General features: G+C 40.3%; 1 protein-coding gene across 9 annotated transcripts in view; it reads left to right on the top strand.

The window, feature by feature from the left end:
• epb41a (erythrocyte membrane protein band 4.1a) overlaps window positions 1–13108 on the top strand; it is a 150661-nt gene extending 137553 nt beyond the window's left edge. For 8 of the 9 annotated variants that reach the window (XM_038725061.1, XM_038725066.1, XM_038725065.1 and 5 more), the window contains 5 exons: window positions 600–728; window positions 1013–1129; window positions 4149–4229; window positions 4410–4529; window positions 11987–13108. In XM_038725061.1, coding sequence (XP_038580989.1) covers window positions 600–728; window positions 1013–1129; window positions 4149–4229; window positions 4410–4508 — 426 coding nt within the window. In that variant the 3' untranslated portion in view covers window positions 4509–4529; window positions 11987–13108. The remainder of the gene's footprint in view (window positions 1–599; window positions 729–1012; window positions 1130–4148; window positions 4230–4409; window positions 4530–11986) is intronic. The other variant, XM_038725062.1, reaches the window with a different exon arrangement.
• Window positions 13109–27075: the final 13967 nt, after the last annotated feature.

Below are 27075 nucleotides of genomic sequence, written 5' to 3'. Positions count from 1 at the left end.
ATTAAAAGAGGGAACTAATAAAATAAAGCATGCAGGAAGTGGTTACCTTGTTTATTGACTTTCCTAAGAGTAAGTTACACTTATCAAGATGAGTGCAGGTTCTTCCAACACAACAAGCCCTGACAGTGTCTTATTTAGCTAACGCAACTAATATTACAGCAGAGCCCTCATCCCGCTGATGGCTTCATAAGAACATATCATGATGTCAAAGACAGTATAACCATACAGTTTAAACACACTTGAACATGGATTTATGTGTGAACTAAATCTTAACTCAATTCTATGTAGTCCATATACATACTTAAGTTACAATAATAACTTGGTGAGTACTCCCTTTCTGGGCTTGTACTAACATTACCTACCTTTGCAGTCAGTATTAATGCATTTTGCCTGCAGACAGAGAGTTCAGTGTTTTCTGCCCACCAGTATGGTGGCAGTTAGAAGCTGTGACGTGACCTGCAGGACCTAATCCTCAAAGGCTGCTATGTGCAAATGTGTTTCAATTTATTGACATATTGACACTGAGTGTATGATAATTATATGTGACAGTTTTGTCTTGATAGAGAGTTTGTTGCTGACTGTTTATTTGATCCCTCCAGTCACCCATGCTAAAGACCCAGACAATCACCATCTCAGATATCACCAACTCCCTGAGAGGAAGTGTGACCTACAAGGACATCCCCTTAGTTCACACTGAGACCAAGACCATCACATACGAATCAGCACAGGTGAGAAGAATTCTGGAGAAAAACTTTAGTACTATAGTATCTGCGCCCAAAATATTTGATTTAAATCAGAAAATGGTGGATTAAAGAATGAAAGAAGATATCAAGACAAGACAATTTGACCAGACATGCAAGATGAACATTTTGGTTGGCAACAAAGAAAGTTGTTAGTAGGATAAAGATGTCTTACAAATTACAAATCCCACATACAAACAATAGAATAAAGATAATTGTTGTTAATGTTTTAAATAAAAATTAATTTGAGGTTCTTGTGTAACACTTAAAAGGTGTCTCTCCCACAGCCGGTGGACAGCCTGGCAGAGAGGGACTCAGGGGTGCTGCTGAGTGCCCAGACCATCACCTCAGAGACCATCAGCACCACCACCACCACCCAGATCACCAAGGTCTTCTCACTTCACTAAGAGCTCCCTAATCAGTCTATACAGATCAATGCAGTGATTTGATTTGCCACCATGCTGTGATGGATCCCTACTTTGAATCACATGGGCCATTGACCCTTCATGATACAATATTTAAGTAACTGCTAGAGAGTGACAGAGGAGACTGTAAATGGCCTGCCACTTCTTCTCATGAAAATCAGGAACACTTTTTGTTTTGGTTATGATTTGGGGTTTTTAATGTCAGCCATACAGTCCTCATGTGAATTGTTTACATTGCAAGAAACATCCTTTTATCTCTCCCTGGCATTAATAAAAGTCATGCCCATGTTACCTGGCTAGCCTCTATTTTATTAGCCTCTACTGCACAATGTGTTTGTCCTATGATTTTCTTTCATTGTTCTTTGAGAAAATTAACCATATGGGTGTCTGCTACTGAAATTACTGGTAAAGAAACCTCTGTTAACAAACTTAGACATTATAATATCCACAAGAAAACACTTGTGGTTTTTTACTTTTGTTGTCTGATGTTTTATTGATTTTTATGCCAGGGTCCTGACAGGAACCACATTTCTTTAGTTGGAAATACAAATATCTTTTAACTAGAACCTAAAAATTGAGTACCTCATTTAAGATTTAAAGGTCCAGTGTATAATATTTAGGAGGATCTATTGACAGAAATGCAATATGATATACATAACGATGTTTTCAGTGGTGTATAAAGATCTTCCATAATGGACTGTTATATTTTTATTAGCCTAGAAGGAGCAATTTCTTTCTACATAGACCGTGGGTCCCCTTACATGGAAGTGGCCATGTTGCTACAGTAGCCCAAACGGACAAACCTCTCTACAAAGCGCGTTTCACCACTACGTTGAATACGTATAAATAAGAATCTGTAATTGTACTAGTAGTAGTAGTTGTCGTCGTCGTCATCTGGTTCATTCAAAAGTAAGAATATTGGTGAATTTTTTCCTCAGTGAATCTTTATTGCAAGAAGAGGAATAAAGTGTAAATAGGAAATAAAGAAGTATACAGAACAGTATACAAAAATATATAAGAAGACACAAATAAAAACTTTGCCATGTAGTCTATATTATATAAAGATATTAAAAGAGGACTATATGCAGTTTCCACAGCCTTTGTTGGATTTAGAAATTAAATTGATATAATGTACAACGTGTTTTTACTGCTGAAATTACATTTATGCATGTGGAATTTTGCCATTAGAATTAATACATTTATTATAAAGTATTTTTTTCTTTTTATTTGATATTTGTCAGTGCAAAATCTTTAAGGTCAATGATGAATCTGCTGAAGTTAAGTTGAAGAAAATTTTGGTACGGGAGTTGCCGATTTGTTGACGTCATACACGTAGAAACATGGTTGATGGTAAGAAACTTATGATTCGTGTCAAATCACGTACTGCATATATTGCTAACATGTAATTTGTAATATGGTTATAACGGTTAGTTTGCTGTCCATGTAGAGTAGACTAGATTTTTGTGTGTTGTTTATACACCCTGATAATGCTAATCCAACACATCTTTGTAGTAGGGCCCATGTTGATTCCACATTCCAACAAGAACACAGTAAAGTCGGAAGAATGACTTCAGAACACGGGAAACAGAACCATCTGTGGATCATGTGAATGCACAGTGAGCCGTTGGTTGCAATTCGCTACCCTCACCACTAGACGCCACTAAAACTTATTTCTGAACTTTTAAGAACTATCAGTTTTTAGATTTCCAAGAACTGCAACTGCCTGTGAAGTTGCTAGGTACTAACAAAATAGTTATTGTCTTTGTCTAATACGTCTTTGTTGTGTGATGCTGAAATGTACCGCAGTAGATACACATTTGGTCAAGATGTACTACATATGAGACATCAGAAACATCAGTGACATGAACTCTCTCCCTATAAAAAAAATACATGCAAGATAACTTGGCCTGAACATTTGGGGATACAACCAAATGTTCAACCAAAACAATAAGTCACGTTATGAAGACAAGTTACACTGTTGCTACATTGAAGGGCAATATTTTATTATAATAATAATAATCGATTTGTGATGTAAATATTATCCATCATTCTCCTTTTATTTCCATTGTCATGGCACAGGTAGTACTGCTAAAATGATTTGTTGTTAGGTCTAGAGCAGAGATTTTCAAACTTTGAGGCGCACCTCCCAGGGGGGCAGGGAGGGAGACATGTAAAGCAAAGATACTGTGTGATGAGAAAGGAACAGGTGGTGTTCTAAAAACAACTGAAACTTAGTTACTGTAGGCTAATTTGATCTGCTTATCAACACAGTCAGCAGCTGCAGCAGTGGCAGGGACACACAGCTCTTGGAGGCAATTAAGGTACTTTTGAAACCCTAAGCATCCCACTGGCGCAGTTTGCATAAAATTCTCTCCTTCTGAGACATAACTCAGTCAGATCTAAACTCAGAGACATAATTTTATTTAATTTTTACATTCAGTCTTACACTTCCCCAGTATATGATTATCTGTGATGTCCAGCATGAATAAACTTCCATAAATCCGCATAGTAAAAAGACGCTCCTTATAACTTCAGAACTTGTATGAGAATCATCACGTTTAAGGTTTCTACAGTATCAAAGTCATGCAGTGGAGTGCAGCTGTCTGTACAACCATGGGAACATTGCAAACAACCTCTGCTATTTCAGCATACTTTTAATAGTGCCAGTTAAACAAAATATACACAAATATAGGCTAAAAAAGTGGGGCTCAAGTTGTAGGCTAGAGCATAACTCACTGAATCCATGGCAACATTTTACACTGTATCTCAGCAGTGAGTATACATCAGCATGTCATGCTGATGTATACTCACTGCTGTGTGTAGTGTAGTTCTTTATTCTTTTTTTTTTATTAAAATGCATGAACGCTCTCAATTTCTTAAATAAGACATTGTTTTACCAATAGCACAGGATAACAAAGATGGATTTTGGTTATGCATGTTTTTCCTAGCTTGTATTTTAACTTGTGTTGTGTCTCTGTTGTAGACGGTGAAAGGAGGGATCTCTGAGACTCGCATTGAGAAGAGAATTGTCATCACTGGAGACACTGAAATTGACCATGACAAGGTGAGTAATGTAAATGATAGAAGAGGAGAATTATTTTTTCATGCTTTACTGTTTACACAAAGCTCTGGAGTAAAGTTAAATTGTAGCTCATAAATTGCCACATGCATGTCTTTTCAGTTATAATGATTAATCATGTTCTACTTACTAAGCCTGGATTGTTGTTCTTCCTTCACTCCTCAGGCTTTGGCTCAGGCCATTAAAGAGGCAAAAGAGCAGCACCCAGATATGTCTGTTACCAAAGTGGTTGTTCACCAGGAAACAGAGATCACCCCAGAGTAAGACAGACCTATCCTTTGGAAGGTGAGTGTCCCCCCTTCACCCATCTTCACCCACCCCTTCACTGCATTAATAGATTTTTGTCTGTGTAACCTGCCTTGAATCCCACTAATCCCTGGCAGTTATCGGTCATTTATGGCACCGCACATTCACATTTGCCTGTGCTTAAAAAACGTCAGAAACGTACCCACACAAGCAGGGGGGAGGGGTGGTGTCGGGGGGCTGGCGGAGGTTTTAACGACTGTACATATAAACAGCAGCAGATCGACCTGGCTTCCCAGTCATTAGATCAAATCAATAACATCACCAAATCATTAGTCACATGTGATTGGTTGGTAGATCTGTCGCTATTGGTCACCCTGGGCCTTTATAAATACAGGCTTCGGTAAACCCCTCCCTAATGACCCACACCATGTAAATGCGGAGACCAAAAAGGATGTGACCACCTCGTTATAAGGTGAGCGCAGTCTGTGACAACAAAAGTACGGTCAAAGAACAATCAAAATAACTATTTAATTTTAAACAGTACAATGCATGAAGATGAAGACTGATAACTGTGTGCCTTATTAGTATCAGGACAGTGTCCAGACACAAATTCCATCAGAAGTCTCTATAGCTGTTAGAGCCGACTGACAGCTGATCCAGCTCTGATCAGCTGCCATCATCATCAAAAATGGAAGTTGTCATGTGACACTTCAGAAGAAAGGACGTCTCATTTCTTTGAAAACAATGCTCTCTTCGTTTCTTCTCTCATCACATGGTTTACTTGCGTCTCTCCATGCATCCCTGGTGGGAGGGTCTAAGATGCAAGCGAGGGAAACATGGATGCAGTTAAGAGAATTGAAATGCACATATACATCCAAAGTTTAGGAGCTAAAACCTCAAAAGTATCTCCTTTGTCTTCAGCGAGGAACAACCAACCAACCCTGACCAGAGGACATCATAGTACTACTGGTACTATAGCAAGGCTAAAAAAGTCATTACAAGAATCTTGAATGAATTTGATGGACTTAGTCAGAAGCTCGGCAGCAGCATTTTGGAGCACTTGTAAGCAGTTCAGGGAAATCTTACTAAGGCCGTTGAAAAGGGAATTGCAGTAGTCAAGACAGTAGGAAATAAATACATGCATCATTTCCATCTCAGCTCAGGATACAATGGGCCTGAGATTAGCAATGTTCCTTCGCTGGTAGAATTGGGAACGAACCAAACAATTTACATGCTGGTCAAGACTCAAAGCCTGGACCATAGAGGTGCCCAAAATGATGAGGGTAGGTTCAACAGGAGGGGATAAAGAGAAAAACTTTTCCATCTCCTTTGGAATAACAATTTACAAGAAATTAGTCACCTACATTACCATAAACATAATAAGAATTGCAGGCAGGCTAATACTGAATGACAATCCATATTTTAGTGCAAATGGGTTCCAAATGAAACCTCTTTACAAAATGTAAAAGTGGGTTTTTGTGCTGACAAATTAAACCAAGGTCTTAAATGTTTTCACTACATATGGTAAGTGGTGAATAAATAATCTGTCACTTGATAACATTATTTAATTGTCCCTTAACAATGAGCTAGCTTGACAATTTTATGATGTCACATAACTTTCTCGGTTTTTGAGGTGGACAGAAATTAGCAGCTGCAAATTAGATGTCAATTTAAACATCATAAAGGAAATAGTCACTAGCATGCAAAAGCATATCATGTGCTGTAATAGCTAACGGCACGTAATCTCTTTGCATGTTTACAATAGCTACTACTCAATATACTGACATGTTTACAGCAGCACAATCAGTGCTTGAAGTGGGCCCAAACGCCCCAGTATGCAGTACCGGCATCTTGGCATTTTACTCTTTGATGTACTGGGACATTTTCTTGCATACCGGGACTTCTTCCAAGCTGCTGGTAATCTCCTCTGTCCTCTCCATATCAGGTTCTCTGGGCGCTACGTGACGCTTACCTGTTCAATACCTGTACAAATGAAACAATGCAATATGAAAACAATGCAATGCAATTGAAATATACAGCCCCCTCCAAAAGTATTGGAACAGTAAGGCAAATTCCTTCGTTTTTGTTGTTCACTGAAGACATTTGGGTTTAAGATCAAAAGATGAGTATGAGACAAGAGTTCAGAATTTCAGCTTTTATTTCCTGGTATTCACATCTAGATGTGTTAAACAACTTAGGACATATCACCGTTTGTATTCGACCACAGCATTCTTAGGTGAGCAAAAGTAATGGAACAAATAATCTTAAAGTAAATAACATTTAATATTTGGTGGCATAACCCTTGCTTGCAATAACTGCCTCAAGCCTGCGACCCATTGACATCACAAGAACTGAAAGAAGCTGCAGTAAAAGCCTGGAATAGCATCACAAATGAAGAATGCAACAGTTTTGTTTGTTTCGGGGTGTTTCTCCCTTCAGTCTCCTCTTAAGGAGGTGAAATGCATCTGTTGGGTTAAGGTCAGCTGATTGACTTGGCCAGTCTAAAACCCTCCACTTTTTCCCCTGATGACGTCCTTTGTTTTGTTTGGCAGTGTGCTTTGGCTCATTGTCCTGCTGCATGATAAACTCCCCATTAGTTTCAATGCATTTCTCCGTAAATTACCAGACAAAATGTTTCTGTCCACTTCTGAATTCATTCTGCTGCTACCATCATCGGTTACATCATCAATAAATATTAATGAGCCTGTTCCAGAAGCAGCCATGCACGCCCAAGCCATGACATTACTTCCACCATGCTTCACAGATGAAGCTTGTTTGCTTTGGATCATAAGCACTTTCTTTCTTTCTCCACACTTTGGCCTTTCCATCACTTTAATTAATTTTGGTCTCATCAGTCCATAAGATTGTGTTCCAGAACTTTTGCAGCTCATCTCTTCTTCTTTGCAAATTTCAATCTGGCCAATCTTCCTGCTAATGAGTGGTTTGCATCTTGTGGTGTGGCCTCTAAATTTGTGCTCTCTGAGTCTTCTTCGAACAGTGGGAGGGGTCTTTGAACATCAGGACCTGGAGGTGTTCACGGACAGTGTATTATGCTACATTAGGAATTGCATAGACACTGTCACAGTGGACAAATGGATCTGGGTCTACCCCAGCCAAAAGCCATGGATGATAAAGGAGAGGAACACTGCCTTCAGGTCCAGAGACAGCTCTCTCTACAGCACGGCCCGAGCTAACCTAAAGAGAAGCCATATCAGATTACAGGAGGAGGATTGAGGAACACCTGGGCAGTAACAGCAGGCAGGTGTGGAGTCCAGCATCTGACCAACTACAGGGCCAACCTTGGAGCTGCTGAAGGAGTTGAACCTCTTTTTACTGCACTGTCCCACCTGGAGCACCAGGGGAGCTATGTGCGGATGCTCTTTGTGGATTACAGCTCAGCATTTAATACCATCCTCCCACACAAAATAGTGGCCAAATTGAGGGACCTGGGGCTTCCACACTCCTGCACATGGATCAACAGCTTCCTCTCTGGGCGTAGACAGAGGGTCAGATTGGGCCATCAGACATCTACGGCCTTAAGCCTCAGCACCGGCTCCCCCCAGGGCTGTGTGCTGAGCCCCCTGCTCTATTCCCTTTATACATATGACTGTACCCCCACCCACCACAGCAACACCATGGTGAAATTTGCTGATGACACCACGGTGGTGGGGCTCATCTCTGGGGGGGACAAGTCTGTCTACAGAGACAAGGTGGAGCGGCTGACAGTGTGGTGCAGCAATAACAACCTGCTCCTGAACCTGGAGCAAGAACACCTCTGAGCTGCTAAAAAAGGCCCAGCAGAGACTTTATTTCCTGAGTGTATTCAGGAGGAACAACATCACAAAGATGCTGCCTGTGTTCTTCTACCAAGCCTCCATAGAGAGCATATTGACATAATGCATGTGCGTGTGGTACACCAGCTGTACAGTGGCTCACAGGAAAGCGCTCCAGAGGGTTATCAACACCGCACAGAAGATTGTTGGCTGCCCTCTCCTCACACTGGAAGAACTGTCTCAAAAAAATCTAGAACATTCTAAAGGACACCTCTCATCCAGGCCACCCCCTGTTCGAACTGTTACCAGGCAGATGGTACAGATCCATCAGGGCAAAAACAAATAGACTCAAAAACAACTTTTACCCATCTGCAATTACTGTAATTAACGCTGCTAAAGTGATCTGAATTGAGAGATTGGTGCAATAAGTGTGACTGTGTATGTGTATATGAATGCCTGTTCATGCTGCTTTTTAGATACTATTTATTTACTATCTTTAAATTATATTTTAAGAATGATGCACTGGATGGTCAGCACTTTGACATTTTCGTTGGTTACATGTGACAATGACAATAAAGTTTTCTATATTTTCTATATGGATTGTGATACCTTCACCCCTGCACTGTGGAGGTCATTGATGATGTCACATACTGATGTTTTGGGGGTTTTCTTCACAGCTGTCACGATATTTCTGTACTACTGTAGTTTTCCTTGGCCGGCCTGTTGGACGTCTGTTGCTCAGTACACCAGTAGTTTCTTTCTTTTTCAGGACATTCCAAATTGTTGTGCTTGCTATGCCCAATGTTTGTCCAATGGCTCAGGTCGATTTTCCTTCTTTTCTCAGCTTGACAGTGGCTTGCTTTTCTCCCATAGACAGCTCTCTGGTCTTCATGTTGATTTATCCTCTTTAACAGGAAATGCAGTCTTTATAGGTTTGAACCAAGGATGAAAACTTAGACTAGTCATGCAGAGCTATTTAATGTTTGGACAATCAACCTAAAAGGCAACACCTGGGCAACAAGAAACATCTGGCAGTCACATGTTCCAATAGTTTTGCTCACTTGAACAATGGGTGGGTTCAAACAAAGGGTAGTATGTCCTGAGTTATTTAACACATCTAGATGTGAATACCAGGAAATGAGAGCTGAAATTCTGAACTCTTGTCTCATACTCATCTTTTGATCTCAATCTTCAGTGAACAACAAAAACAAAGGAATTCGCCTTACCATTCCAAAACTTTTGGAGGGGCCTGTATATACAGGGACTAACGAGCAGGGCGGAAGCAACACAGATGACAGAGATGAGGCTAATGAGACACAGGCAGGCAGAGAGACAGCAGGGGAAAACAGAAAGACACTAACAGGTTGCAAAACACAAGGCAAGACTAACTGGAACTCAAAACCCAGAACAGAGAAGACAGACCAAGTAACTGAGGAATACAGGCAACTCCACAAGATAGAACAGACTAAGATGGCTGAACAGAACAGAACAGAACAGGAATGACACAGAATGATCATAACCAAATGAAACTAAAAACAATAACCAGGTAGAAAAATAATTAAACAACAAATAAGGCAGGCACTGATAATATCAAAATAAGATGGACCAGATCAAATTATAAATAACAAAATCCAGAACACAAGTAGACAGATCACAAATTATACAAATAACCTACAACCATAAGGGAAAACAGACTAAACTGGGATCAGGAGTAAACACTAAGACATGAACTAAGGCACTGGACTAAGAACTGAGACAAAGAACTAAAATGCAGGACTAAGACTTAAGATGAGACAAGACAGATTCTAATTAAACTTAAACATACCAAATGAATAAAATAATAAACAAGGCTACACAGAAAAACGCAGAACCAAAAACAGACTTAAACAGGATCAACAAAACAAAGAGCAATCATGGGCAGTTGAACACAAGACATGGAACCAAAACAAGACCAGAATCCTTAACTCATAACTCATATTATTTAGTCTTATTTCTTGCAAAGGCCGTAAAGCAGTCAAAAGTTGCCATTTAATGCTGTAATATGCACTTTTGCATTGTTATTTATGTTCATATATTTGTTAATATTATTTGTCTGTTTTATTATGATAATAAATTTCATCACATCTTTGTAAAATTATAATAGATAAACTCGAAGGTTATAGAAATTCAACTTAATGCAATCTCACTCCACTGTTGCATGATTTCAAGACCGCCCAAACCGAGACCAAGTCAAGACCAAAGACCAGAGTTTATCGAGACAGAGACAATACCAAGACTTTTAGGGGCTGAGACCAAGTAGAGACCAAGACCAAGGGAGGGCAATACCGAGTCAAGATCGAAACCAGTTCCCCACATTACATGACAGACAATAAAATGTGGAACGTGATCATAGGTACTTTTTACTCAAATTGATCAAACCTGGCCTCGAGTACTACAACACTATTCCACATACGTGGACAGTTGGTTTTTGGTGTATAAAAACTACATTTTACTCAAAATTTATTTATATACTTTACTGCACAAGCACATACTATTTTTTTTCTATCTTGATTGACCTCCTTGAATAAAAGTTTTTCACAGATATGCCCGAGGCATTTAGCACATGGCCATCACAATCGGCTATCTTGGATTGATGAGGTCATCAAGCAATAACAAGAGAGTTACCACTATTACAATGTTGCTATCAATCAGCTGCCACTGTCCTCAAATGACTTGGAGACCCATAACCATCATATAGTAACCCAAAATTTAGTTAAAATTACATCGACAGTGTGGCTGAATAATCCAGTGGAATAAGATCTTGCCACTTCCATGCTCCTTTCATTTCCAAAGGTTGTCAATTTGAATCCTGCTAAGAGGATAGTGGTGAAGCCTGGCCAGAGTGGCTAGGAAGGTGGTAGGTAGGCAGACAAAATTTATATACTTATATGTAGGTCAACTCGTATTTTCAGAAGATCTCAGCAAAACTCAGGATGTCTTACTGGCAACAAAATACAGAGTGCGGACACAATGTAGTACCAAACCACATCCGAGGGTCCTTCCTAGACCAACAGAGATTCACTAGCTGTCCAAATAAGGTTATTGTTTCCCCCTTTAAACATGTGGCAAGATTCTATTGTCTATGTTTTGTGTCATTCAAGTTACATGCAACACAGACGAGCACATAGAGCCAGTCAGTCTGCCTATAATAAAACAAAATAAACATAATCTTGACCTTGGGAAATACCTGGGAAATGTATCACAGAGTACATCCTAATCAAGACAGCTGCGTCAGTATGTCAAACAAACAGACAGAGATGAGAGAAGGATTGTGACCTGCTTGTTTTGGAGAGTCACAGTCCTTCACCTTTGGCTTACATTAGCTCAGCAACTGAGCCTAACGTGACCTGGGGAAACCTGTGTCATAGTATGCCTAAAATTCCTTCACACTCACCATTAAGTAAATACCAGATTTTATTAGAGAATTTACTGCAACCATCATTATCATAATTTCAAAATCGAATTTCCGTGATCAACTTCCTTTTTACTTCCTAATTATATGTTATGTATGACCTACTTGGGTAAAAACTCTGCAATCACATATCTAATTTTGCTGGTGTTTTCATCTGTTCAAATATGATGTACTGAGAAGTTTGGCTGTTAAAATACACTAATGATATCTTTCTCTTCTTTTCTCTGGTCATCTGTTCACCCCTCTTTTCAACCTACCAATTCTTCAACCAGACCTTAGACTTCTCAGCTGCCCCCACTCCCTCCTTACTTTCATCTCCATCACACCATTTTACCACAGCACCCCCGCCACCACACCCAACTGCACTTCCTTTGACATGAACCACCAGACCACATCAGAGGGAACAAGCTTCTGCGTTGAACTATGAACTTCATGGTGTGAAGTTTGCCCTGAACATATACAGTCACCAGAAAGAGCACTCCTTGTATTCTCCACAATCCTCGTTTGTTCCACTTACTACCAAAAGAACAACGTCTGGACTGATGGAGAAAAAACTTTTTTAAATAGAAAATAATGAATAATGAAAATAAAGTACAGCATTTATAGATTTATTTCTCTCCAATTTGTCTGGAGATTTTAAGAACATTTTCAAGGGCATTTGGTCTTTTAATCTAGAGATTACTAGTACTTTTTTTCTACATCTTTTCATTACATTATAATTGGTTATCAATTACTTGGAGGTCAGGTGTTTTTTAACAGTGTGTTCCAAGCAGTATCACAAAGGGATTGTGATAAATTTTTTGTAGGATTGTACACATCAGGACTCAAGAATCCCTCTAAAATCTTAGCACAGGTTTGGTGTCATTCTTGTACAGCAAATATTTTATTTTCCCTCTCAATATGAAAAAGTATTTTTTCAATTTATTATAAAAAATATTGATTTTATTAAACCATGGGGGCAATTACTCCATTCACCTTATTTAAGGTTCTGTCTTAATATTTTTTTGGAGTGATCATATATCTTTTGACCGTTTTTGTTGTTGTTGTTGTTGTTGTGCTTGTGTTAGAACAGGGTATTATCAGAACCACTGAGACAGCAGTGTACTGAAATGGCCTATTCTGTATTTATTCCCACCTCTGTCTTATTTTTGTGTGTTTTGAGTTTTAGTTCTACTCAGTGCAGTTGTATGTAACTTCCTCATTTTGTATTGAGAGCATTCCAGTCACCGGATCCAGTTTAAGCCATTTCTACTGAGCATGACATCAGCACCTACAGTATTATGTTAGGTATTTTTATATGTTTTACATTTAAAATTTTTCTAATAAATGGGCAGTGTGTATTCATCCTGGAATTTCAATGACAATAAACTCAAACATGACATGAGTAAATTCTCTGAAGTGCTCTGGCGCCCTTGACTCCATAAAGTATGCACCACATGCTGGACAAAAATGCACACTACACATAGAGCGCTAAAAGAACTCATGGGGCATCCTGAGGATGCTACAGTAGCCCAGGCTATTGCAAAGGGACATACATATGAAACACATAAGGGTATACCGGGTCAGCTACAGTGTGTGATGAGCATGTGTGATGTGGCACAACAATGGGCTGCTGACAGCTGAGGGAAAAGACTGTTGCTTGTAACTTTCCATTTAATATGAGATCAGCTTCATTAAAGTGTGGTGATAAACTCTTGGCATGTTCATCGTTGAGTGAGTTGTGGGCTCATCAAGGCACCACTGATTATTCTACAGAGAAAGCCTCAATGAAACTTCCGTTGCCTACGGGCATGTAACAATGGCAACGAGTAATCTCTAAAAGGCAACAAATCTACCATAAATGAACATGAAAATCTCACAAATTAAGCAACGTGGAACACTTAGAGTAGTACAAACATTAATGACAATAATTTCTACAATTATACAGTAGACGAGAGACTGTGGGAAAAATTGGTTTGCACTCAGCATACTACAATCTTTCCAGAGTGCATGGGTTGGCAAAAGCAGAAATGGGACTGCAGCTATATGTAAATAAATAAGCCAGCCAAAGTTTCTGCCTAGGCTACAACTCTATTTGTCTGGCAGTTTTAGTTACTAGTTGTTCAAATCTATACCCATTCTGTCCAGTGAATATACAGTATCTCACAAAAGTGAGTACACCTCTCACATTTTTGTAAATATATGATTTTGTCTTTTCACGTGACAACACTGAAGAAATGACACTTTGCTACACATCACAGCCATTAATGTCTAAACTGCTGGCAACAAAACTGAGTACACCCTTAAGTTAAAATGTCCACATTGGGCCTAATATTTTGTGTCCACCATTATTTTTCAGCACTGCCTTAACCCTCTTGGGCATGGAGTTCAGCGTGGCTTCACAGGTTGCCACTGGAGTCCTCTTCCACTCCTCCATGACGAGATCACGGAGCTGATGGATGTTAGAGACCTTGCGCTCCTCCACTTTCCGTTTAAGGATGCCCCACAGATGCTCAATTGGGTTTAGGTCTGGAGACATGCTTGGCCAGTTTATCACCTTTACCCCCAGTACCATTTCACTGTGCTAGTATAATGAAGGCACATGATTAAAGTTCATAACAAATTTAAAAATAAACTGGATAAAGCCATCAAGTTATTAAAAAAACTCCAAACAAACAAACACAGCCATTTGGCAGGTCTGGAAACCCTATTTCACCCACCAGGAAATTCGTAAAGGTATTTATCGCCCATAACTCTGCCCGCAAACAGCAGTGCTCTCAGTTATTATCGGTGTAATCAGCTGCGTCCGCATGGTCCTAAAGTCGTCATTTAAGTTGAGCTTGTTATCAATGGTTTTATTCAATTCTTTAAATTATTATAATAATTGTGGACGTCCGGACCTCGGTGACCTCATAGCTGGTTACTACCATGCTTACAGTGACGGGCGTAGTTAAGGTCAACTTGTGTAATCTACACTGATCTCCGCTCAGGAGGAGAGGAGGAGCTGCAGTGTGATTGCTCATTTCATTGCCTACTTCCACTGGGGTTGGGTGATGTCTACAAAATTTCCATCGGACGATGTCTACAATGAAACATCGGGATGGATGATGTCATTGGGCGCGGGCACGCGTGCGGGGGGGCAGCAGTCATCTATGTGCATGTGTTCTCGCACAGACTTCACACGGTAAAAACAAATTGCAGTGGATATTTTAGGCACGGACCAGGTAAAGCAACAGTGAACACACTGGGTGCAGATGTTGGTTTCAGTTGTTTGATAAGCTATGTCATTAATAAGCCAACGTGCGGCTCACCTGCTGCCGTGATAACGGATCGTGGGTGGAAATATACGGAAAAAAGACGAGTTCTCAGTCTTTTAGGCGACTTTATAAAACATACTGCTGATGGAGAAAATGGAGCAGACGGGGGGAGAGACAGAGAGGGGGGTGCTGTGTGTGAGTGTGTCAGAGTGTGGGGAGAAGAGAATTCCGAGGCAAGTGGAAAGCATACTTAAAAACAATAATATGAATGTTCGTGGTCATTAAAACCTGCTTTCGTAGACTTCCGGTATGCGCTGCAGGTGGTGAGACACATGCGGGAGTCGCTCTGTGAACTAGACTTTTAAACTCGCTTTGTGAAGCCCACCATTTCTTTATTTATAATTTTTTTTCCCACTTCCCCTTGTCGACTGCTGAGATATCTTACTCAATATCGTGCACAAAATGCCACGAAGGGGACCAAAAACGGACTCTGAAGCTAACGCTAACGTCATGGATGAGTCTGCGGCTGCTGAACTTACTCCAGCGGTCATGGAAAAGCTGCTCACTATAACGCTTAGGAAAGAAATTTCAGACTTAAGGACTGAGTTTCTTGCAGAACTTCGCAAGTCACAATCTGCTCTGGCGTCCGCCATAGACGACCACGGAACCAGGATAGTGGTGCTGGAAGCGGCTCTCCCTGACATGTCATCCAACCTACAGACAGTAGAGGAGTGGTGTGCCGCTTTAACCGCGGAAAACCAGCTCCTCCGACTGAAAACCGACAACCTCGAAAACCGCTAACGTAGAATGAACCTTAGGATTACCCACTGACTTTATATCAAACTTTTTTACCTCCCTCTTTGGAAAGGGGAAACTATCTCGCGCCCCGGTGATCGAGCGGGCGCACCGCTCCCTGGTCCTGACCGACAGCCGAACCTGACTTCCCAGTAAGACAGTGCTCTGGGCTTCTAATAACTTCATGTATGTTCACAGGGCTCTCAGGGCTAGGTATATCCTTGAGCACTTGTGCACTGTCAGAGTAATTCCTCTTTCAGTATTTGGGTTAGTTCTGAATGTCCTGTGTTCCCTTTCAATGTTTATGTAATTACTTCCCCCTTGTCTCTAGATTTCTTTACACCTGCTCTGGAATATGCTAAATCAGACTTCACACGCTGGTCATCTCTCCCCCTGTCACTAATAGTATAGATGAAGTAAAGATGAACATATTACCTAAATTTCTGTACCTTTTTCAGTGTGTCCCCGTTTTCATCCCAAAAGCATTTTTCAGAACCCTTCATCAAGCCATCTCTTCCTTCATTTGGAATAAAGGTCCTAGCAGAATACGTAGGCCTGTACTACAACTACCAAAAATGTCTGGGGGGCTTTCCCTCCCAGACTTTCAGTCACACTACTGGGCTGCCAACATCCACAGCATTCTGTACTGGCCTCATTGCCATTTTGGTCTCAGTGATTGTGTCCCTGCATGGTTACAAATTGAGGAAGCTTCCTGCCAGCCAGCATGCCTGACAGCTCTTCTTTGCTTCCCACTAACTTTGATTCCTAAACATTCAAACTATAACCCGATAGTCAATCAGTCTCTACGCATCTGGAAACAGTTCAGATCCGACTTTGGGTTCCAATCCTCCCCGTTGTCCTCCCCTTGTAATAGAAACCCAGCATTTCCCCCATCATTGAATGAAAATGTCTTTGGGATCTGGTTTAAGAAGGGAATCAGAACAATTAAGGATCTATACGTTGATGGAGTGTTTGCCCCCTTCTCACAGTTGTCTTCAAAATTTAACCTCCCTAAGACCCATCTTTTTAGTTTTTTTCAGATTTCTACTGTGCCCACTTGTTTCACTTTTTGGCCTATTGCCAAAAACACACAACTCTCAAAGCTTAAAAAAGGTGCTCTCGCCTTCTCTTCTTTAATAGCTAAACGACGGATTCTTCTGAATTGGAAATCCGAGCATCCACCTACTCATATTAACTGGGTACATGGCATGATAAGCTATATTCACCTTGAAAAGATTAGGTATTTGAGAGATGGTAAGCAACAGAAGTTTTGCCTGGTTTGGGAACCATTTTGACTGAGAATCTGGAGTTAATGAATGAATGAATGAATGAATTAATAATTTTTTGTATTTACTGTGACTATTGTTAGAATTGCCAGGCTTGGGAATGTTTGTTCTTTCATGTCTTGTACATGTTGTTATTTTAAAATAACAAAAAATAAAGTTCTATAAAAAAAAAAAATGCTTTCACAGGGTGGTATAATGTGAAAATTTGAAAAAAATATTTGCTGGGGGGGGCGGGGGTTTTACAATCACGATGCCGGCTCAACGTTGTGATGTCTGTCAGCCATCGCCGATGGACGATGGCATCATCTATCGGCCCAACCCTAACTTCCACACTATAATCAGTGTTGATAGGCTATTACTCGTGACTTATAACCAATCAGCTAGTACTGTGGGGGGGGCATTGCTCGAGCCCACAGAGTGGTGAGTACAGACAGAGAAAGGCGGCTGCATCAGAGCCCAAGGAGCGCATTTTTTATAAATTAATTTTATCGGCAATCAGAGACATAGGATTGAAGGCGGGGGCTTAGCCCCAAGGGTATGCATAACTTGCAAATGCAAAATCTTTGCACTCACATCTTTTGTTACTGTATTAGAACAACACTTACGTGAACAACCAGTGAAGAAGCCAAGATGTTAACAAGTAAAAAGTGACAGACATAGTCTCTTCTTCCATTTCTCCTCTGCTGAACAAAAGCTGCATGGAGGGAATTCACTAAGGCCAGACTGAGTTCTTCTGTAAGCTGTGACTTAAATGCTAGCTGTCTGCTCATGTAAATATGTGATAAAGTAATAACATATCTAATTCCTCTATAGGCTATTAGATAAGTTGCAGGTCCAAAGAATGCTATTTAATTAGGCACCACTAATTATTGTTAAAGCACTGTAGATTGGTTCAATCAGTGTGATTTTGCTCAGAAGTTTGGTTACATACAAGCATACATAAGCTGTTGATAAGGATCCTATTTAAAGTGGCTAACCTTATGGTGGAAGGAATAAAATATTTGGATGTATGGATGCATGTACTGTATGATTGATTTTATTTTATTATATTTTCCTGTGTGTTTATCTGTGGGTAGCCTAGCCATTTAGGCAACATCTACATATTTATTTATTACAGCCAGTCAATGCAGAAAGTTAAGTGGGTCAGAATATAGCAAATATTATAAATATCATGAAATAATTTTGTTTAGGCCTTGGTGCCTAGACCTGCCAATAAATGCCTCTTTCTAGAAGAAAACAAAACAGCCCACATTTCCTTTGACCTGTAGACCACCACTGACCTGCAGACCACCGCTGACCTGTAGAGCACTGCTGACCTATAGATCACTACAGACCTGGAGACCACTACTGACCTGTAGACCACTACTGACCTGCAGACCAGCTGACCTCAGAATCAGCTGCCCTGCCAGTCTGCTGCTTCTCTCTCTCCTAAAATATCTTCAATATCCATCTGGTCAATGAATGGAAGGATATGCCGGTACAATAGCATTAACAGGGACACTATGACAATTAATTTTCACTGAAGACAACATTCTATGGGGAATGTTATTGTTTTAAAATAGGCTACTAAGATTGGTAATATTAATGGCGTTCACACTACCAACACTAGTATTTTCCATAGCCAACTACAATATCCCCTCTCCTTTACCTCAAGTAAGCTAAAGTTCAGCAAGTTACAGTCACTAACAACAACTTTTCACTCTGTATCACTCACTACACTGAATCAATTTTCTTTCACCATGGCTGTGTGTGTGTGTGTGTGTGTGTGTGTGGTAATGTTCCTCTGGAGCTTGGCAGAGCATCGGTAAAGTGTAGCCTCCCTCAAGGTCCTAGTGCCCGACCACAGTAGGGTTTTAAATTGGGAAGCAGAGGTAACAACCAGAACGATTATTTTAAGCCAATGAATTCTTTTTGTATTAATCTATAGTATTTATCAGTATTCTTGCTTCTCTTTGTTGAGTATATGTCTGCACTGTAAAATTTTTTTAATTTATTTTACTATTATTTGGGGGGGTTGGGGGTAGCTTCAGCCCCCCTAAAATGGGCCTAACGACGTCCATGTCAGAAATCAGATTTTTAAATGACCAATGCAGATTATTGGAAAAATGCTGAATATCGGCCACGAAAATCGGCCTGGCCTATTATTGGTTGGCCCCTACTAAAAACACACTAAAGTTAACCTCAGCTCAGCTGGAAACACACTGCAAAGTAACGTTAGCTGCACACTTTTTGCTAGCTATGTTATTTTCAAACACGGATTTGTTGTTCACAAAAGCATTTTCATGGTAAAAAAATAACCTTACACTCACATACAGATACACAGGCGGTGTGTGTGGCTGTGGCCCCAGCTTCCATAGCTAATTGTGGTCATTTTGGTCAGTACTTGTGCTCACACCTTATAAGCACCCCAGAAGTGGCTCTCCACACACGCTGTACGGAGAATAGGGCGTCGAGCAGTCCCCACAGGACAGCCCCCTGACCCCTGGACCCAGAATCACGGCCCCACCCACACCCCAGTAAGGAAGACCACCCAGGCCAGGAGCCAAATTGGAGTAAGTCTGCATAGGATAGGTGAAGACCTAGATATTTTGAGAAATTCCCACCAGGCTGTCAGGGAGGTGCTTATGTTAATGCTTTTAAAGCAGGTATGATGTGTCATACTGGAGCTGATGAATGGCATATCATAATTTCCTTATACAGAATGTATGTTTTATGTCCATCCAGGAGTGGCCCAGTGAGCTTGGATTGATCCATTTTGAGACATATGTAGTCTGTTTGCTAGGACGTACTGATAAAAAATGATTTGTGGTGGTTTATTTTTCCATAAAAATTCCAGTGACTTAAACCAAACAGCAGAAGGGCTAGGTGGGTATCACTGAGAGCAGGTAATAGATTTTAGAAAGGACCATCATTTTTATGGTGGCGACTCTTCCCATGTGTGATATGGGCATTGTCATCCATCACAAGAAATCATCCTCTATTGATTTAAGTTGAGGGGTGTAATTTAGCCATTCTGACAGCCTGGAGAAAATACTGACACTCAGATATTAAATATTCCATGACTGTAGCAGCGTGGTACTCTGGAAATCACAAATTACAGGTAAAACTATGGATTTGCTCCAGTTAATGGAGTACACTGTAAAACATTACAGAGCTATTTAGTTATGTCAACTTACGTCTTTTTAACTCAAAGAGCTCTGACAAGATTTAGATTTGAACTCAATGAGTTTTCGAAAGATAAACATCAATTCATTGTATTGACTAGTTGAGACTTTTTGTCGTGTTGATTGAACTTCAATTAAATTAAATTAAATTTTATTTATATAGCTAAAAGCTGATGAGAGTTGTTCTGGGTTCTACCTGGAGCTGAATTACCACAGAGGTCGTCTCCTCTCCAAAACAAACGGACCGGCTCATTAAAACATTAAAACACAGCCACATAGCAGTGTTAGCGTTAGCCCTGTGGTTTGTTTACAGCTAACAGCTGATCCGGTCCGCCAGAGAACGCAACCTAACTTTTACTTTTTATTTAGCGACAGAGCCATGCTGTTGTTTCACCGCTCCTGACTGGTGAACAACCTGCAGTGTTTCAGATTATTATTACATTTGTTAAATTTTAATAAGAGTGTGTTTTATTCATCTAGTGTGGCAAGCTTATTACTTCAATATATTCTCTGTAAATCTGATGTTAATATATAGATTTTACTCATGGATCGGGGTTAGGCTACTGTATGAATGGACACTTTGGAGATATAGTGATAGTAATTATAATTATATATATGGCTGGTCTGGTAGTATACTCAGGAAAGATTGTGAAAATGGACGGATTTAGCCAGAGTAGTGGCTTAATCGAACATTGACAACATATTTCTGTGGTTTTTACATGGTTTGAATTTGGTTGTGGCTCCATGGGGAATTATAGAACGATGATAGAGAAAGATCAAGAGGTGAATTTATGCATTATACTTTGTCAATTAGAGCAAACCAGGCAGCCTTCTGTGTTTGAAAACTGCGCTGTTTTTTAAAAAATCGCCCACTAGAGAGCTGCAGCGCCACAATAACCAGCCTAGTTAAAATGAACAAAATGACGTGTAGTTCAGCAATACAAACTCAAAAGTTATCAAATAGTGGTCAAATAAAGAGGGATTCTGTGGGAACACTATTAAATGTTCAATTTCAATACCATATACCAAAACAAGGTCGAGGGTGTGGTTAAAACAGTGAGTCGGTTTTTGAACACTTTGAGAGTAGCCAATTGAATCTAATAGAGAGATAAACGCAGTACTATGGCTGTCATTCTCGCTGTCCACATGAATATTAAAATCCCCTACAATAATAACTTGTAGCCTGTGGTAGCCGTCCCCCGGCATCTCCTGAGCAGACAGGAAAGGGTGGCTGGGTGACTGTCCGAAGGAGGAATAGTCGTAAGCATTCAAAGCCCACGGTTCACCACCAACCTGTTCACGTCTCTAACAGATTTTCCCCACTCAGCGACACACCCGCTGAGAAACCAACTCTGATCATTTGCAGCTCCATTTTGAGAAACCTCGAAGTTAGCGAAGCCAGCGGCCATAGTTAAGTGCATCCCTGGGGCCAGAGAGGGCGACATTGAGTCTTATTTGAAACTGCTGGCTAAGGATAAACGTAAATACAGTAAGATTGTTATTCCCGTCGGCGGTAATGACTCCCGGTTACGCCAATCGGAGGTCACTAAGATTAATGTTGAGTCGGTGTGTACATATGCAAAAACAATGTCGGACACCGTAGTTTTCTCTGGACCCCTGCCAAATCTGACCATTGATGACATGTATAGCCACATGTCGTCATTCCGCCGCTGGTTGTCGAGGTGGTGTCCAGCAAACGATGTGGGCTTTGTTGATCATTGGCAGACTTTCCCGGGAAGACCTGGTCTGATTCGGAGAGACGGCATCCATCCCACTTGGGAAGGAGCAGCTCTCATTTCTAGAAATCTGGCCAAGTTTATTAGTGGACCAAATCCATGACAACCCAGAGTTGAGACCAGGAGGCAGAGTCGCAGTTTAACACACTTCTCTGCCCTTCTTTTTCAGCAGTTACCCACCCAAAACCCTACGCAGAGTCGCAGTCTAACACACTTCTCTGCTCCTCCATTTCAGGAGTTACTTAGTGAAAACCCCATAGTGACGGTGTCTGCCCCCGACCATTGAAATTATTTAAATCAAAGGTAAACAGAAGAGGAGCTGTGCATAAAAACCTCATAAAAATTAAAACCACAAGAGCAATAGTGCAAACAAATGGGAGAGTTAAATGTGGACTCTTAAACATAAGATCTCTCTCTTCTAAAGGTGTACTAATAAATTAACTAATATCAGATTATGATATTTATTTATTTTGTCTTACTGAAACCTGGCTGGGTGATGGAGAATATGTTAAATTAATCCTAAATTAATCCAGTCATAGTAATACTCACATTCCTCGATGAACAGGCCGAGGAGGTGGAGTTGCAGCTATCTTCCACTCTAGCCTACTAATCAGCTCTAAACCTAAACTAAATTATAACTCATTTGAAAGCCTTGTTCTTAGTCTTTCACACCCAAGTTGGAAATCACTGCAACCAATTCTTTTCATTATAGTGTATCGAGCACCTGGTCCGTACTCTGAATTCTTATCTGAATTTGCAGAGTTTTTGTCAACTTTAGTCCTTAAAATGGACAAAGTTATTATTGTAGGGGATTTTAATATTCATGTGGATGTTGAGAATGACAGCTTCAGTACTGCGTTTATCTCTCTGTTAGATTCCATTGTCTTCTCTCAGAGTGTTCATGAACCGACTCGCTGTTTTAATCACACCCTCGACCTTGTTTTGGTATACGGTATTGGAATTGAACATTTAATAGTGTTCCCACAGAATCCCTCTTTATCTGACCACTGTTTGATTACTTTTGAGTTTGTATTGCTGAACTACACGCCATTGGGCAAAAATTTCTATACAAGATGTCTGTCTGATAGTGCTGTGGCTAAATTTAAGGATGCGATTCCATCAGCTCTAAATTCATTATCAGATCAAAGTAACGGAGGACTCCTATGCTAATTTCAGTCCCTCCTAAATCGATCATCTTGTTGATAGTGCTGCAGGCTCGCTGCAAATGACACTCGACTCTGTAGCCCCTCTAAAAAAGAAAATAATAAAACAAAGACGGTTAGCTCCATGGTGTAATACTGAAACTCAACACTTAGTCAGGGTGGAGGGAATTATGAACAGTTCCAAATACCAGGCAGTTTTGGCACAAAACCTTCAGGCGTCGGTTAGAAAGCTGAAGATGAAGAGGAAGTTCACCTTTCAGCACGACAACGACCAAAAGCACGCATCCAAATACACAAAAGCCTGGCTTTACCAAAAGAAGATTAATGTTTTGGAATGGCCCAGCCAGAGCCCAGACCTGAATCCAACTGAACATCTGTGGGGTGATCTGAAGAGGGCTGTGCACAGGCGATGTCCTCGCAATCTGACAGATTTGGAGCGCTTTTGCAAAGAAGAGTGGGAAAATATTGCCACGTCAAGATGTGCCATGCTAATAGACTCCTACTCAAAAAGACTGACTGCTGTAATAAAATAAAAAGGTGCTTCAACAAAGTATTAGTCTAAGGGTGTGCTCACTTATGCAACCAGGTTATTTGAGGATTTTTATTTTTCATTTTTCCCCCTAGAAGATTTCAATTTGTTTTTCAATTGAATTGTTTACATTATAGGTCACATTAAAGGTGGAAAAAGTTCTGACATGAATTGTCTTTCTCATTATTTTACATCATAAGAACCTGGCATTTTAACAGGGGTGTGTAGACATCCAATTTTTTTTTCTTTCTATCCAATGTATATCATTAGTATATTATTCTTCATGCATTAATGTAGTTGGTTGAGGTTGAATTATTTTGTACCAGACTACAATTAATTATTTTTATTTTAATCAGCTGATTATTTCCTCCATTAGTCGATTGTAATAAATTCTGAAAATAGTGACAAATGCTGTCACATTTCCCTAAGTGACACCTTCACAATACTTGTTTTGTCAGTCCAAACCTCAAAATGATAAAAAAAACAAAAACATTAAAATAATCAAGTAAAAGCAGCAAATCTTCACGTTTGTGAAGCTGGAACAATTCCAACCCAAGTTGGAAATCACTGCAACCAATTCTTTTCGTTATAGTGTACCGAGCACCTGGTGCTAGTGCTGCAGGCTCGCTGCGAATGACACTCGACTCTGTAGCCCCTCTAAAAAAGAAAATAATAAAACAAAGACGGTTAGCTCCATGGTATAATACTGAAACTCGCAAATTAAAGCAAATATCGCGGAAACTTGAGAGGAATTGGCGTTCCACCAAACTGGAAAATTCTTGTTTAATTTCGCTTCCCTCAATCTTTACCAACTAACTTCAATAATTTCTTCATCTAAACCATCAACCTGCCTCATAGACCCCATCCTGACTAGGCTGCTTAAAGATGTTTTACCCTTAGTTAGCACTTCTATACTAGATATGATCAATCTATCTTTATCAACAGGCTATGTACCACAGTACTTTAAAGTAGCTGTAATTAAACCTCTTCTGAAAAAGCCCAACCTTGATCCGGATGTTTTAGCCAACTATAGACCTATAGCTAACCTTCCATTTCTCTCTAAGATCCTGGAGAAAGCAGTTGCTAAACAGCTGTGTGACTTTCTACAGCGCAATAGTTTATTTGAGGATTTTCAGTCAGGATTTAGAGCTCATCATAGCACAGAGAGTGAAAATTACAACTACAACTACATGCATTTGTTACTTCTAGGCTGGATTACTGCAATTCTTTATTATCATGCTGCTCGAAAAAGTCCATTAAGACTCTTCAGCTGATCCAGAATGCTGCAGCACGTGTTCTGACAGGAACCAGGAAAAGAGATCATATTTCTCCTGTCCTCTGCATTGGCTTCCTGTAAAATCCAGAATAGAATTTAAAATCATTCTTCTTTCCTACAAAGCTCTTAATGGTCAGGCACCATCTTATCTTAAAGAGCTCATAGTACCTTACTACCCCACCAGAGCACTGCGCTCCCAGAATGCAGGGTTACTTGTGGATCCTAGAGTCTCCAAAAGTAGACTAGGAGCCAGAGCGTTCAGCTATCAAGCTCCTCTCCTGTGGAACCAGGTTCCAGTTTGGGTTCAGGAGGCAGACACCATCTCCACATTTAAGAGTAGGCTTAAGACTTTCCTCTTTGATAATGCTTATAGTTAGGGCTGGCTCAGGTGAGTCCTGAACCATCCCTTAGTTATGCTGCTATAGGCCTAGACTGCCGGGGGATTTCCTATGATGCGCTGAGCTCCTCTCTCCTCTACTTTCGCTCCCTCTGTATGCAACCTCATCCCATTATTGCATGTTACTAACACAACTTCTCCCCGTTCCGGTAGTCTTGTGCTTTCTCGTCCCTCTCCTCTCTCCTCCTATCACTTCCTGCAGGTTTTCTGGCTCTGGAGCTGTGGAGTCTGGATCTGTGGCTGCGGGTCGCCTGCTGCCCCCGTGTTCCTGCTCGACACCCTCTACTGCAACGACTATTGTTACTAGTCCTATTGTTATTATTGTTATTATAATCATTAACATTACGACTGTTACCATTAACACTACTATAAAAATCTGTACCATTTTTCATTTAGTCTATAGCAACATCACCTTTACTGTCTGTACTTCTGTGTGTATATTGTGTAGGCTGCCTCACTCCCCTCTCTCTCTCCTTCCATCCCTCTCTTTTTCTCTCTGTTCCTCTCTTTTTCTCTCTCTCTCTCTCGCTCTCTCTCTCTCTCTCCTTCACCACCAACCGGTCGAGGCAGATGGCCGCCCACCCTGAGCCATGTTTCTGCTCGAGGTTTCTGCCTCTTAAAAGGAAGTTTTTCCTTGCGTCTGTCGCCTAGTGCTGCTCTTGGTGGGAACTGTTGGGCTTCCGTAAATAACATCATAGAGTACGGTCTAGATCTGCTCTTTTATGAAAAGCGCTGTGAGATAACTGTTGTTGTGATTTGGTGCTATATAAATAAAATTGAATTGAATTGAAATGAAATGTTTTTACATGAAAAATGACTAATACCAAACCAGTTGCTAATTAAATTTCTGTCAATTAGCCTAACTGATGTAGTTCTACTAGCTGGACTGGTATAAACCGCTAAGTCATTTAATTTATATCAAAACATCTTATTTTTTCTCTTCATACGTTTTGTGTGTAAAAAGCTTATTTTTTAAAGTAACTAGTAACTGAAGCTGTCAGAAGTAAAAAGTACAATATTTCCCTTTGAGATGTGGTTTAAGTAGAAGTAGAAAGTGGCATGAAAAGAAAATACTCAAGTTCAGTACAAATACCTGTACTTAAGTACAGTACTACTTTGTTACTGTCCACCACTGGGCTTAGCTCTGGCTACCTGAAACTAAGGAAAGGACTTTTTTTTGGCTCTGGACAGATAGCTATTATCCATCATGATGGTGTAAATGGCTGGCCTAAGTGGGAGCCTCCTACTCCTGTCATCAATGCATTAAAATGTGCAACACACAATTACAACACAAAACACCATTCATAAGCTGAAATGTGTAGCTTACTCACACACACAGCTTGGCATACATGCGTAGGGCAAATTTCTTTTTAGTTTTGATCCATTTGTATTTTTGAAAAATAACTATATTTATATTTAAATATTCTTTTATCAGATCTACCTAATGTTATACTTTCTATTTGTTACTTTTTCTATTTGGTCAGTTAGGTAAAATCTAACTGCTAGTAAAAGCTTGAGAGAATTGGGTGCAAATATTTGAGTGGCACCTCCCCTAACATGTGTTATCTCACTCTAAACTTTTGATAAAACTTGATAGCCCTGTCGGGAAATAAATTTGGCCGAATAGAATCAAACATGCTAACATGCACCACAACATTGTCATGATCTGGGCGACATGTCGCTGTGTGCGGATAGAGCCACACAGACGCAGTTCAGGCAGCCAGCTCATGTCCTTCTTCCCTCTGTCTCTGCATGATTTACTGCAGGTAACAATGTGCA

This window comes from Micropterus salmoides, unplaced genomic scaffold (assembly GCF_014851395.1).
Source record: "Micropterus salmoides isolate LMB-PRFRI ecotype aquatic unplaced genomic scaffold, ASM1485139v1 Ms_hic_scaffold_17, whole genome shotgun sequence".
Lineage (NCBI taxonomy): Eukaryota > Metazoa > Chordata > Actinopteri > Centrarchiformes > Centrarchidae > Micropterus > Micropterus salmoides.
Note: the sequence above shows the minus strand (reverse complement) of the source record. Positions and strands in the feature narration are given on the sequence as shown.